Source organism: Notolepis coatsorum (genome assembly GCF_963971535.1).
Source record: "Notolepis coatsorum genome assembly, chromosome: 17".
Classification (NCBI taxonomy): domain Eukaryota; kingdom Metazoa; phylum Chordata; class Actinopteri; order Aulopiformes; family Paralepididae; genus Notolepis; species Notolepis coatsorum.
This window is the reverse complement of record NC_140181.1, coordinates 28,100,809-28,114,731: the sequence shown is the minus strand read 5'-3', so window position 1 is coordinate 28,114,731 and position 13,923 is coordinate 28,100,809. Positions and strand designations below refer to the sequence as shown.

At 42.6% G+C, this 13,923-nt stretch overlaps 1 protein-coding gene across 1 annotated transcript in view; it reads left to right on the top strand.

Annotated features, from left to right (window-relative positions):
- LOC311243588 (vitamin D3 receptor A) overlaps positions 1 to 13,923 on the top strand; it is a 270,464-nt gene that overhangs the window by 220,638 nt on the left and 35,903 nt on the right. The window contains exons 4-5 of the mRNA XM_084332874.1: positions 3,421 to 3,605; positions 10,354 to 10,453. Of these exons, the coding sequence (XP_084189000.1) occupies positions 3,421 to 3,605; positions 10,354 to 10,453 (285 nt within the window). The remainder of the gene's footprint in view (positions 1 to 3,420; positions 3,606 to 10,353; positions 10,454 to 13,923) is intronic.

The following is a 13,923-nucleotide window of genomic DNA, read 5'->3' as shown; positions in this document are numbered from 1 at the left end:
TTTATTGTTAAATAATTAATTGGATTATTGTCAAATAAATTGTTTCTGATCATATCTATTAGCACTCAGGTTGTGTTTAATCATATCTCTCCCTCCCTCTCTCTATTGATTTGAATGTGGCTGTGAGTCTTAAATTATGGTTTCTATCTGTTTTGCTGTACCTCATGTTACATGATTTCAGGCATTAAAGATTAAAAGGGATTCAGGCATTAAGATAAAGATCACCTCCTCCTTCATCTCTCCCCTCTCCCTCTTCCCTCCCCCTCTCAACCTCATCCCTCCCTCATACCTCTCTCCCTCTCCCTCCTCCCTCTCCCTCCTCCCTCCCCATCTCTCCCTCATCCCTCCGCCATCCCCCTCTCTCCCTCATCCCTCTCTCCATCATCCCTATCTCCCTCCTCTCTTCCTCATCCCTCTCTCTATCCTCCCTCCCCCTCTCCCTCATCCATCTCTCCCTCCCCCCTCTCCACCATCCCTCTCTCCCTCCCCATCTTTCCCTCATCCCCCTCTCCATCATCCCTCCTCCATCCCCCCTCTCTCCCTCATCATCTCCCCCTCGTCCCTCTCTCATCCCTATATCCCTCCCTCCTCTCCATTATGTCTGCAATTTATGCATTGTTTTTTTCTCCGCCAATTGTGTGCTGATTTTATGCCTATGTTCATTGTAGGGGTGGACGGTATAAACGGTATACGGTATAAACGGTATGAATTTGCTCTACGGTATGGATTTTGACTATACCGTGTAACCGGTAGTGCAGCTCTAAAATAGCAATGACGTCATGTAACCACAGCGCGACTATTTCACTCGCATTTGCCCCTAAAAATAGATAGAATTAGTCATAGATAATAGATATGTGCGAACTGGAAAAAGTTATTTAGGAGGCTTCGCGCAGTGGGCGTGCCAGCCCCTACCGCACGCATGTAAACACGGGTCTAGTAGTCTAGTGGGACGGGACACGGGAGGACAGCGGCGTCTCCTTGAGCTAACGTTAGCTTAGCTACCGTTACAAAATGACCCAGTCAACTATTCACTTTTAGTTTAATACATGATGAGGCATTGTCTAACCGAACGGTATCTAGTCGGCCAGCTACCGATAGCTCCTGACATCAACAAACGCTCCACAAAGTCTAGTAGAGACGTGTATGCTACCTGTTAGCTCACGTTAGCGCAAGTTAGTTCACCGTTCAAAACGAAATGTCCCATTGAACTAAATAATTCACTGAGGCGTTGTATTAACGTTATATATCCGGCTAGCAGTAGCTACAGATAGCTCCTGATATCAATGTCTTATAACACTGATTCGATGCGTATTCGAGCTGAGGGCTTGCTGAGCACAGTTAAGTAACGTTATACCAATAGGGTCCAGGTGCAGCGCCGGAGAATCCTGGCCGTAGCTCTGCTCGAGGCTACTCGAGTATAGGTCCAGGTGCAGCTCCGGAGAATCCTGGCCGTAGCTGGAGGCTACTAGAGTACACACAGACAGTGGAGCTTGTTGCGTGGTGGCGATGTCTCGCAGATAATACAAGTACAAGTCTAATTATATAATATATATATTTTATAAAAAAAAAATTATATAAAATAAAATAAAAAAAATTTAATCAAAAACGATGATACCGTGATATATACCGTTACCGTCTATGCTTCAAATTATACCGTGATATACATTTTAGACCATACCGTCCACCCCTAGTTCATTGTATACTAATTGCAGTGTCGGGCACTCTGGACTGTGGTCCATGTGTGAAAAAAAGTATATAGATAGTTATTAATATGTATTACTGTTATATTGTAGAAATGTGTGCATTGAAATGTCTGTAAAGTCTCGATAACTATGACACTATGACTGCTGTTTTGACAGGGTTAGGGTCTTTACTCTTGGCTACATTTGGAGAGAAAAAAACGCAACATTAAGTCATACAGTCTGTAGAGATGGATTTATGGCATGATGTCATTTTCAGTCCGTCGACGGACCACTTGGGCTAAAGAGGTTAATATTAAATTGATTAAATTAGGCTTGAAGACATTGGTTTCAGGGGGACCAGCACTTGCCCTCGTTGTCAAAAAGTGTAACTTGGTGAACTGAATTTCCATAGTAGTTCAGCAGAAACTCAAGGCCAACTAGAGATATCTGCAGGATGGGATGCGCGCACTACAAAGAACGTTCAGCAAACATCTTCACACATCCACTGAGAAAAGGCTTCGATTCAGATTAAACAGTTTTATATAGATTTTTTTTAATTTTCTTTTTCCTGGCCCTTGGTGTTTTTGTTTTGTTGTTGCACTGTGACCACTGACCACGCAGATGTCCCCTGCAGCCATATTAACGCCACATTCCTGGTCGGAAGTTCCCAGTTGGAAAAGAACATAATTACGACCTCAATCCGTTCCAGTGCCCAGCTTGGAAAGAAACCGTAGATATGACAAATATGTTGTTTATCTAACGGTGAAGCATGTGACCCACGGAAGAGTTTGAGCACAATATCCTTTTACATACTGTATCTTTAGATACTATACCTGTATCTGTGCATAACCCTTACCTACTCTTACTAGTTACACTGCTGGCCAGTATGACTACTACAGTACCATATTGTCTTTATACCTGTATCACTGAACATATACATATATACATTTTACTAATCTGTACTTTCATCTGATTAGCACTACACTCGAAGGGGGGGGCAACAGTGGCTTGGGAAGTAGAGCAGTCGTCTGGTAATCCGTAGGTTCCCGGTTCGATTCCCACTCCTCCCGGGCAGCGTTTCCAAGTGTCCTTGAGCAAGACACTTAACCCCTAATTGCTCCTGATGAGCAGGTTGGCACCTTGCATGGTTGCCTCTGCCATCGGTGTGTGAGTGAGGAACAATTTGTGAGGAACAAATTGTTATATGTATATAATTATAATTGCAGCCATTTACCATGTACACTCAGTCAGTAGTACTACTTTATATAATTTGTACCCAGTTTAATCACCTGTACATTGTATATTACTATTGCACTTTACTGTTACATTTGCACTCTTGGTTGGATGCCAAACTTATTTTTGTTGTACTGCACCTGTGCTGTATAATGACAATAAAGTGGAATCTAATCGAATCCAATATGTATGCATAAATACTGTTATATTAGGCTACCACACTGGTATTGATAAGAGTCTAGCTTCAGTTGTCTTAAAAACAATGTTGTTTATATTTATAGTGTGTGCTGCCATCTTAAAATGATGCCAGATAACTGTATCTCTGAAAACGTCGGGAGTTGAGACACCAACCCTGAGTTTCCTACTTGTAATTCTGACTCGGGAGGGCCGTTCCACCGCAGTTTTCCTAGTAGAAGGTTTGATTTCCCCCTATTTCCCACTTCAATGGAATGCACCGTAAAGTTCATCCTGACGTCTCTTCTTCCCTTCCATCCCTCCCTTCTAGTCATCCTCACCGACGAGGAGGTGCAGAGGAAGAAGGATCTGATCATGAAGAGGAAGGAGGAGGAGGCGGCGAAGGAGGCCCTGAGGCCCCGGCTGAACGAGGAGGAGTCCCAGGTCATCTCCTCGCTGGTGGAGGCGCACCACAAGACCTACGACGACTCCTACTCTGACTTCTCTCGATTCAGGGTATGAGGGGCGACTTATTTTCCCGCCGTTGGCTCCCGTAAGACATAGCAAGGCTTAAATGTGCATTGTTGTAGAGATTCATTTAACTAAATCACATGGCATGATTTAGAGTCAATTCAGTGTCAGAGGTAGGCCTGCCGCGATAAGCAATAAATCGATTAATTGCCGCGATAATTAAAATTAATGCAATGATTTTGACGGGCGCGATTAATTGCTATTTGCGCGTTTGTTTTAATGAGGCGGAACCAGTGCCCCTTGTCAGTCACTGTCCTTGTTGGGAGGCGGGCCGCTGGCTTTACTACAGAGCACAGCACAGGAGCTCCGTGGGGCAACGCCTCATAGCTTAACTACATTTCTCAATAGTGTTGCTCCTTTTAACCAAGTAGCGTTATTTATAGTGTAACGTTAGCTATTTTTAGACCCAAGTAGTTACTCGCTACTGCCCGGAGAAACTGGACTGCTAAATAAAGATGAAAGATTGAGTGTTGGTTCTCATTCAATGCTAACAACATTAGCTAAATAGCTAACAAACGAAATACAACGTATAGCATAGCTACAACACAGAATAACGTTAATACAATTACATGCATCATTGTTTACAATGAACGGGTGGGGCTAGTCAAAGGACTGGACACGGGGACAAGTTAAACATGAATTCATTTATTATAACGTAGTAGGTAGTTTCGAGTCGTGCTGCAGTGCCTACGCACCACAGCTATTCTATTATATACTGCTTTGACGCTTCCTCCTCATCGTTGATTGCCTGTAGTAGCTGCATCTAACGTTAGTAGCTAACGTTAAAACTAACCTAAAGTTAGTTGTTCACCAACAATCTCAATATTTGTTTTATCATTAGCTCAAAAACACAGAACCGGACGAGACAAGTTGTCGGCTCATAGGTTCTGCTAGGATAATCACAACAATACTTCCGGTCCGGTCGGTGGGCTTCAAAATAAAAGTCTAAAACACCGGAAAATACGGAGCGGTGGGCTTCAAAATAAAAGTTTGGGGAAATAAATTTCTCAAAAAAAAATTCTCTAACCGGTCGCAATAATATCGCTTATCGCGATATTTTCGTGGGCAATTAATCGCCCAGCAAAATGTGTTATCGTGGCAGGCCTAGTCAGAGGAGCACTTTTATTCTCTTGATTCAGTGTCAGAGCTTTTATTCTCTTGATTCAGTGTCAGGGGAGCACTTTTATTCTCTTGATTCAGTGTCAGAGGAGCACTTTTATTCTCTTGATTCAGTGTCAGGGGAGCACTTTTATTATCTTGATTCAGTGTCAGGGGAGCACTTTTATTATCTTGATTCAGTGTCAGAGGAGCACTTTTATTCTCTTGATTCAGTGTCAGGGGAGCACTTTTATTATCTTGATTCAGTGTCAGGGGAGCACTTTTATTATCTTGATTCAGTGTCAGAGGAGCACTTTTATTCTCTTGAATAAGGGTCAGGAGTACTTTTACTCTCTTGATTCAGTGCCAGAGGAGCACTTTTATTCTCTTGAATCAGGGTCAGTAGGTATTTTCATTATCTTGTCTTCAAAAGACTAGAGTGATTTACAACATTACAGAAAGTCTTGGGAGGAAAACTCGAATGTTTAAGTCTTTGGTTTGGTTTGGTTTACTTTATTTGTTCAAGGGGGACAGTGTACATTAATAAAACATTTTACAGATGTAAATGCACCCAATTTTAGCCAAAAGGCTAATTTCCACTGGCAGTCCCCCTGCCAGAAGGTACAGGCTAAAATCCTGTGTGAAAAAAGGGTTAGCAATAAAAACAGAATAAAATCAAGATAAATAACATTAGAATAAAAACACAACAAAAGCACATAGACATACGATAGGGATACAGGTCACAATACAGGCATGGACACAAGGACAGAGCACATCATGACATATTAAGAGACCCAGACATAGACAGACGCACCATATCCACACACACACATACACACACAGTGTTGACAGTGCTTTATCGTTAGGCTCTTTATCACAGAACAAGGTCGACACGATTACTTCTCCAACTTGTCACGGTTCAAGATCAGAGGGTTTCCCCCATGGGGCTTCTCCTGTTTTTTCTGTCTTCAAGGGTCAGAGGTCAACATGAGGATTACACATACATTATTGAAGTGCTTGAGATCTGATATTCTGTAGTAGTACCATAGTGGCAAAACCTATGATGGTTCCCATTCGAAATCTCTTGTATAGACCTTTCCAGAAGGTCAAGGAGGTGGTGCCTGCCAGCCGCAGTCCTAACCCTGCCCCTCCCACCCCTACTGCTAGTCTTTCCTCTTGTGTTTCCACCAAGGTCCTGCAGATGGCCCTGTGTGTCTCCCCCATGTGCTCTGTGTATCACCAGCTGTCATCAATCAGTCATCATAGGGCTGGGCGATAAAACGATAACGATAACTATCGCGATAAATTATTTCCTCGAAATAAACATGAAACGTGGTCGCAAAGTTTCGATATATCGATTTTCCAAGCTTGGATATGAGCACACGCACTAACAACCAATCAGTGAAGGAGATGGCCAAGAGCGAAGGAGACCCGCGCTGCACCTCTGCGTAGAGAGGTAGGACTCAAGGCTGGCTAGGATAATTAGCTTGCACGGCGCTATTTTATATATTTACGTCCCGAGTATGTGTGTGGCGTGAATTCTGATGCCATGGTTATAGTAGTGTGTGGTATACGGTGGACGTCGTTGCAATGTATTGGGGCGGAACAGAGTATTTTAGGGATATTTAGTACATTGGAAACATGGCTGGCTAGGATAATTAGCTTGCACGGCGCAATTGTATAGTTTGGCTGGCTAGGATAATTAGCTTGCACGGCGCTATTTTATATATTTACGTGCCGAGTATGTGTGTGGCGTGAATTCTGATGCCACGGTTATAGTAGTGTGTGGTATACGGTGGACGTCGTTGCAATGTATTGGGGCGGAACAGAGTATTTTAGGGATATTTAGTACATTGGAAATATGGCTGGCTAGGATAATTAGCTTGCACGGCGCAATTTTATAGTTTGGCTGGCTAGGATAATTAGCTTGCACAGCGCTATTTTATATATTTACGTGCCGAGTATGTGTGTGGCGTGAATTCTGATGCCACGGTTATAGTAGTGTGTGGTATACGGTGGACGTCGTTGCAATGTATTGGGGCGGAACAGAGTATTTTAGGGATATTTAGTACATTGTCATGGGATACACTGCTCGCTCTGGCTAACTGCTAACGTGCGCGGACTGATGACGACATCAACTCGAGACATTCGCAGCAGAAAAACAAGTCTATTAATAGCCCGTCCATCGGCGCCGGGCATAAGAAGTTAATTAAACTTGACAGACATTATATCGACGATAATTATCGATATCGAGTTATATGAAAATAATTTTATAATTTTATCGCGATAACGTTTTTGGCCATATCGCCCAGCCCTAAGTCATCACTCCCTTTTGTACTTCTGTCTGTTTCCCCCAGTCAGTCAGTGCTCAGTCGTCAGTCAGTCAGTGCTCAGTCATCAGTCAGTCAGTCAGTGCTCAGTCGTCAGTCAGTCAGTGCTCAGTCATCAGTCAGTCAGTCTTCAGTCAGTCAGTGCTCAGTCATCAGTCAGTCAGTGCTCAGTATTCAGTCCGCTCTACGTGTCCTGGGCATACTACTTGTTAGTAGTTGTGTTCTTGCCTGTGTGTTTGTTGGAGTATATCCAGTGAGCTCTCCCTGTGTCTCCTGTACCTGCCTGCTTTTTACCTGCTCCATTAAATCACCCACTGTTTTTTTTGTACATCATCTGTCTCCTGTCTACATTCTAGCCTGGTTTCTACAGTTTCTAGGTGAACAGCTTTGATCCCAGTGTATTTCCTGTCAGCTATTGTGTTTGCAAACACGGCAACGGCAAATGAACTTGGGCCAATTTAGAATGTTAATTTTGAGAATGTCTATTATACTCATACCAACTTGTTGATACACATGTGCATTTTCACCGTGTCACCATGCTCTACCAGACCTTTCACTGTGTCACCATGCTCTACCAGACCTTTCACTGTGTGACCATGACCTACCAGACATATCACTGTGTCACCATGACGTACCAGACATATCACCGTGTCACCATGACCTACCAGACATATCACTGTGTCACCATGACCTAAAGAAATAATGCGTGGAGAGCGAGCCTCAACGCGCGAGCACACACAAGCACACACACGCACTGTATACATTTGAAATGAATCGTTCCAGCAAAGTAGGCTTCTATTATTATAATTACTGTTTTAATGGGTATCACAGTAGTAAGTCCTACTGTAGAACATGACATATTAGCATGACATCTGATTTATTAATGCCAATAATAAACGACAACCGCAATTGGCACTTGAAAAGTGTAAATGATGGATTAGTCAGTAGCAATTCATGGCAGCCCGTTTAGCTCAGCAGGTTAGTTTCCCTGCCTGTGGAGCGAAAGGTCCCGAGTTTGAATCTTGGTAATTTTTTTTTGTAACGTTAATTAATTAATATACTTGTGTCCCAAAAAGGACAATAACACTACCTTATGCATACTGCACCTTATGTGAATACTGTGATACTGTATATTTCAGTTAGTTAGATAGTAAATTATATTGATTTATTTGTTTACACTGCTTGTGTAGTGTTTACTACCTGTACCCCCCCCCCCCCCCCCCCCCCCCATCCCCCATGCTGCTATGATGCCTGAATTTCCCCAAGGGGATCAATAAAGGAATATCTTATCTTATCAACCAAAGTGTATAAATTAATTAACGTTACAAAAGAAAATAATTTACCAAGATTTTAACTCTGGACCTTTCGCTCCACAGGCAGCGCACTAACCAGCTGAGCTAAACGGGCCGTCATGAATTGCTACTGACTAATCCATGATTTACACTTTTCAAGTGCCAATTGCGGTTGTCCATTATTGGCATTAATAAATTAGATGTCATGCTAATATGTCATGTTCTACAGTAGGACTTACTACTATATGATACCTGTAACTGAGGGGTTACAAAACCCTGACTGTATTAAAGATTGTGATAGATTAAACCACTGCTAGTTATGTACTTTAATTACTGGCCAGACAGTACATCAAATATAGATGGTGAACACCCACAAGAACACGGCATTGACAAGGAAATAGTATTTGAGGGTATTTTATTATTATGCAACATTAGGTTACAGAATGAGAATTAGGGTCGCGCTTGTATGGCGAAGAATATGCGTAAAGTCAGTCAATAGCATGAGTCACTAAGAATAGCAGGAATCCTACGATGGGTCTAAGTTGACACCACCTGTCGTATAATAGCAACTATATAAGGCAACGCTGGTACCGCCTGGAGACAATGGGTTCCCTCCGGGGTGTAAGGCCTGGAGGGTAGAGGAATGTTCGGATACTCAGTCTGATTCAATGAAGAATAAAGAGACTCCAGGTACAGGAGTCGGTCCTTGTAAATCCCTCGATCAGCAGCAAAGCAATAATTGTAATCCAAATGCTCGATAGCATTGATGACAGCTAGCCAGCCTCCGTCCACGAGGCCAGCCCGAGTTGTAATCCTCACGAGGTTGAATCCCAAACGATAGTGGAAATCAATGATGCTCTTCTCCGGGTAACACGTTCCAAATCAATATAATCCAACCAGTAATGGTTCTGCAATCGCCGACGCCGGTTCTCCTGTGCACATGTCCAACGGTTCTCCGACTAGGACTCCTCGGGTGTGGGTGACGTATTTAGGCCACACACCCTGGCTAAGTACACTAGCTAAAACACGACGAACCGCTGGGTAATGCTACACACGAACGAACTGTGGCCGCACGATATACAATAAATGAACGACTATTTACTTCACATTAGATTAGGTCGAACTTGACGTTACTACATTAAACTCTGATACTTTACTATTCTATTCGCACATGTTCTCAACGCACGAGTTGCTCACTTCACCACGATGAACTACGTTGGCTTGTGTAGATGGACAAGCAGGTTGAAGTTAACGTACTGCTGTGCGCACCTTGCGCTGTATATATACTTAAGTGACTATCTAGTCCCAAACCGCAGTCTTTGTCTGGTATCAATACGCTGTCTCCGGGCATGTTCTGACATGCCTGAGCTTGTCTTTGAACCTGACGTTGGGGGCCTGCGAGCTGGCGCCTAGGGGCGCTGTCCAATAAGGAGAGCGAATATTACTCTGGTTTGAACGCAGGTAAAGGGATATTCCGTGTATATATAAATAATATACAAAGTATATCAAACAATAAAGGTAGATTCTCAGTTTAATCTGGCCCTTCACAACAATACCCATTAAAACAAGTAATTCGAATAATAGAAGCCTACTTTGCTGGAACGATTCATTTCAAACGTATACAGCGTGTGTGTGCGACTGTGCGTGTATTCTTTTGTGTGTTGGCTCGCGCGCTGACTCGCTACTACTCGTCTTCACAGCCCACTATGACACGCCCACTGATGATGTCACGGTTCGCGAGGAAAAACCAACTATTTTCCAGTGGCAGCTGAGCACCGATTTGTCACGTTCTGAACCAATTAATCCCGGTCTGAACGCGCCGGCCGGTGCGAGATTACGTTCGGGAACCGGCTCCAGCACGGAGCCTGGCCGGTGTAAAAGGGATAACTGTGTCACCATGCTCTACCAGACATTTCACAGTGTCACCATGCTCTACCAGACCGTTCACCGTGTCACCATGCTCTACCAGACCTTTCACTGTGTGTGTGTGCGTGTTTATGTGTGTGTGTGTAGCCTCCAGTGCGTGAGGGCCCAGTGACTCGCAGTGCCAGCCGTGCAGCCTCCCTGCACTCTCTGTCTGATGCTTCCTCTGACTCCTTCAACCACTCCCCAGGTGAGACACAAACACTAACCCTGACCACTAACCTCAACTCTTACCCAGGATTCCTAACAATTTAACAAAACATTTCTCCCAAACTGAGCTAAGTACTCTTGTCAGGTGGCTGCATTAGCAGGTCACTGGCCACACCAAAATTAGGGGGTTTCTGTGGCTTTCCTTAACACTTTGATCGCCAGGGTTAAATTCATAATTTACCATCCCTCGCCAGCCCTATTTAACATGGTAACAAGTTCCCCTTCTTTGCAGGGCTATAACTTTTTAAATTGTATTGCTAAATTGACATTACTATGGCCCATTCAACGTCTTATATCTATTGTTCAGGGTGTAGCAACGTTATACTTTTTCATTCACATATTCATACTAAAATACGGTCTAAAGTATAAGTATGTTTTTATCGTTTTCTGCAGCTTTCTCCAGAACTTGATTTATAGCCCTAAATGCATTATATTGATGATCAAATACAGTTTGGTAGGAATCTGTGCGAGATAAAAAAAAATTCAAATGGACGTACTTCTAGAAGTTACTACGTATGATCTGATGATGACCGGATGGGGGGGGGGGGGGTCGTTTATAATTCCGTGGGCAACGTTATATCATTCATCTAGTGTGGGTGATATGATCATTAGAGCAGTTAGTATAGAAGACATTACAAAATAACGCTGAAACTCACCGTAGCTTCCTCTCGCCGTTGGGAGATGAGCGTGGAACAGAATTGTTTCTATTATGGGATGTCGTTCATTCATTCATTCATTCATTCATTCATTCATTCATTCATTCATGTCGAAATATCCGATCCATTTCCAGGTTGTATAATAGTATATACGTCCAAATCATGTTGTTTATCGAGTTATTGGTAACGGATCACTATCCGTCTTGATCAGCTCGAGTCCTGGGACTATTACCAAGTGATCGGACCAAATTGAAATGAGCACCAGCTTTCACTTCCTGTTTCTTCCCTGGGCGATCCGCCGATCGGCCACCAGATGGCGCTCTTGAACCGTTAGAGAGTTGATAGGGGCTCACCAGTACATCTCATGTCTCCGGGGGAGAAATATGATTTCGAAAATATTGATATCAAAGACGCTGTCCAGCGTCTTCGGCAGAATGAGCATGACGGGGAATGACGTGTTCCAGCGTCAACGGCGATTAAAGTGTTAATGGACATCACCTGCCAGGTCACCTCATATGGCCTCTCTTTCTCTCTCACACACTCTATCTATCACACACCCTTTCTATCACACACTCTCTTTCTATCACACACTATCTCTCTATCACATACTCTCTCTATCACACACTATCTATCACACACTCTATCACACACTCTTTCTCTCTAACACACACTATCTTTCTCTCTCTCACACACTATCTATCACACACTCTATCACACACTATTTCTCTAACACACGCATTCTCTATCACACACTCTATCACACACACACACTCTCACTCTATCTATCACACTCTATCACACACTCATTATCTATCACACACACTCTTTCTCTCTAACACACTATCTTTATCTCTATCACACACTCTTTCTCTCTCTCTATCACACACTATCACACACACTCTTTCTCTAGCACACACTTTCTCACTCTATCACACACTATTTCTATATATTTCTCTAACACATGCATTCTCTATCACACACTCTTTCTCTATCACACACGTTCTCTCTATCTATCACACACTCTTTCTATATCGCACACTCTTTATTTCTCTCTATCACACACTCTTTCTCTATCACACACTCTTTCTCTATCACACACTATTTCTCTATCACACACTTTCTCTCTATCTATCACACACTCTTTCTATATTGCACACTCTTTATTTCTCTATCACACACTCTTTCTCTATCACACACTCTATCTATCACACACTCGTTCTCTATCACACACTATCTATCACACACTATTTCTCTATCACACACTATCTATCACACACTATTTCTCTATCACACACTCTTTATCTCTATCACACACTCTTTCTCTATCACACACTATCTCTATCACACACTCTTTCTCTCTATCACACACTCTTTCTCTATCACACACTCTTTCTCTATCACACACTCTTTCTCTCTATCGCACACTCTTTCTCTATCACACTCTCTATTTCTCTCTATCACACACTCTTTCTCTATCACACACTCTTTCTCTATCACACTCTTTCTCTATCACACACTCTCTATCACACACTATCTTTCTCTCTATCACACACTCTTTCTCTATCACACACTTTTTCTCTATCACACACTCGTTCTCTTTATCACACTTTTTCTCTATCACACTATCTCTTTATCTCTATCACACTCTTTCTCTATCACACACTCTCTTTCTCTCTATCACACACTATTTCTCTCTATCACACACACTCTTTCTCTCTATCTATCACACACTATTTCTCTACCACACTATCTTTCTCTCTATCACGCATACTCTTTCTCTCTATCACACACTTTCTCTCTATCACACACTCTTTCTCTCTATTACACACTCTTTCTCTCTATCACACACTCTTTCTCTCTATCACACTATTTCTCTCTATCACACTCTTTCTCTCTATCACACTCTTTCTCTCTATCACACACTCTTTATCTCTATCACACACTCTTTCATAGTGTCCCTTTGTTCTTTCATAACGGTTCGGGGCATGTGTGTATTGTTGGTTATAATGTTAGCCTCGAGCTAGGCTAACGTTACGTTAGCCACGAGCTAACTAACTTTAGCCGCGAGAAACACCAGTTCCATTAGTGGGGAAGGGGGGTATATTGACGAGGCTTGACAACAGAGGTTCAAAGATCATAGTTTACATCCTGGTCCCTGCTGGGACGTACCAACTCCACACACCACTGTTATATAACATGCCCCATTCCCTTGTAACATCTCCTTTTTTTTTTTTTTATAACAACAGTTCTCAACATGCCTTAGTGCAAATTATTATTAAACGTCCTTATTTAAAAATCATCTTTTCTGTGACTGTTCCTTTTTGATAAAGTCTAGTGCTGGTTGAGCATATGCATAATATGCAAATGGGGGACCCTGATGTAAACAAGACAAACGTCTTTCTCTGGTCTGCATCCCCTTAACACTTTGAGTGCCACGCCGGGTTTTCCTTTTTACCCCCTGAATGCCACCATCGGCGCCAATGTTAACGTTAATATCGCCTAATCTATGTTTTAAATTATGGCTATGTGTCTAATCTGCCCATCGCATTATCAAAGACTATTTTCCAGTCAGTGCTGTCAAGGCAGATTGGTTTTTTATCGCGTCATTTCCGTTTCAGAGCATTTAGAAAAGCAGCCGTTTTGAGAAAAAAAACAGCCCATTCTGGACCATTCTATGAAAATCGTCTTTTACTGGAATATTCCACAACGTTGATATTCGTCGGCCTTTTTATGAATAGTTTTCAAATAAACGCTAGATGATCAATATTATACGTGCACGCAAGCACATTCGGGC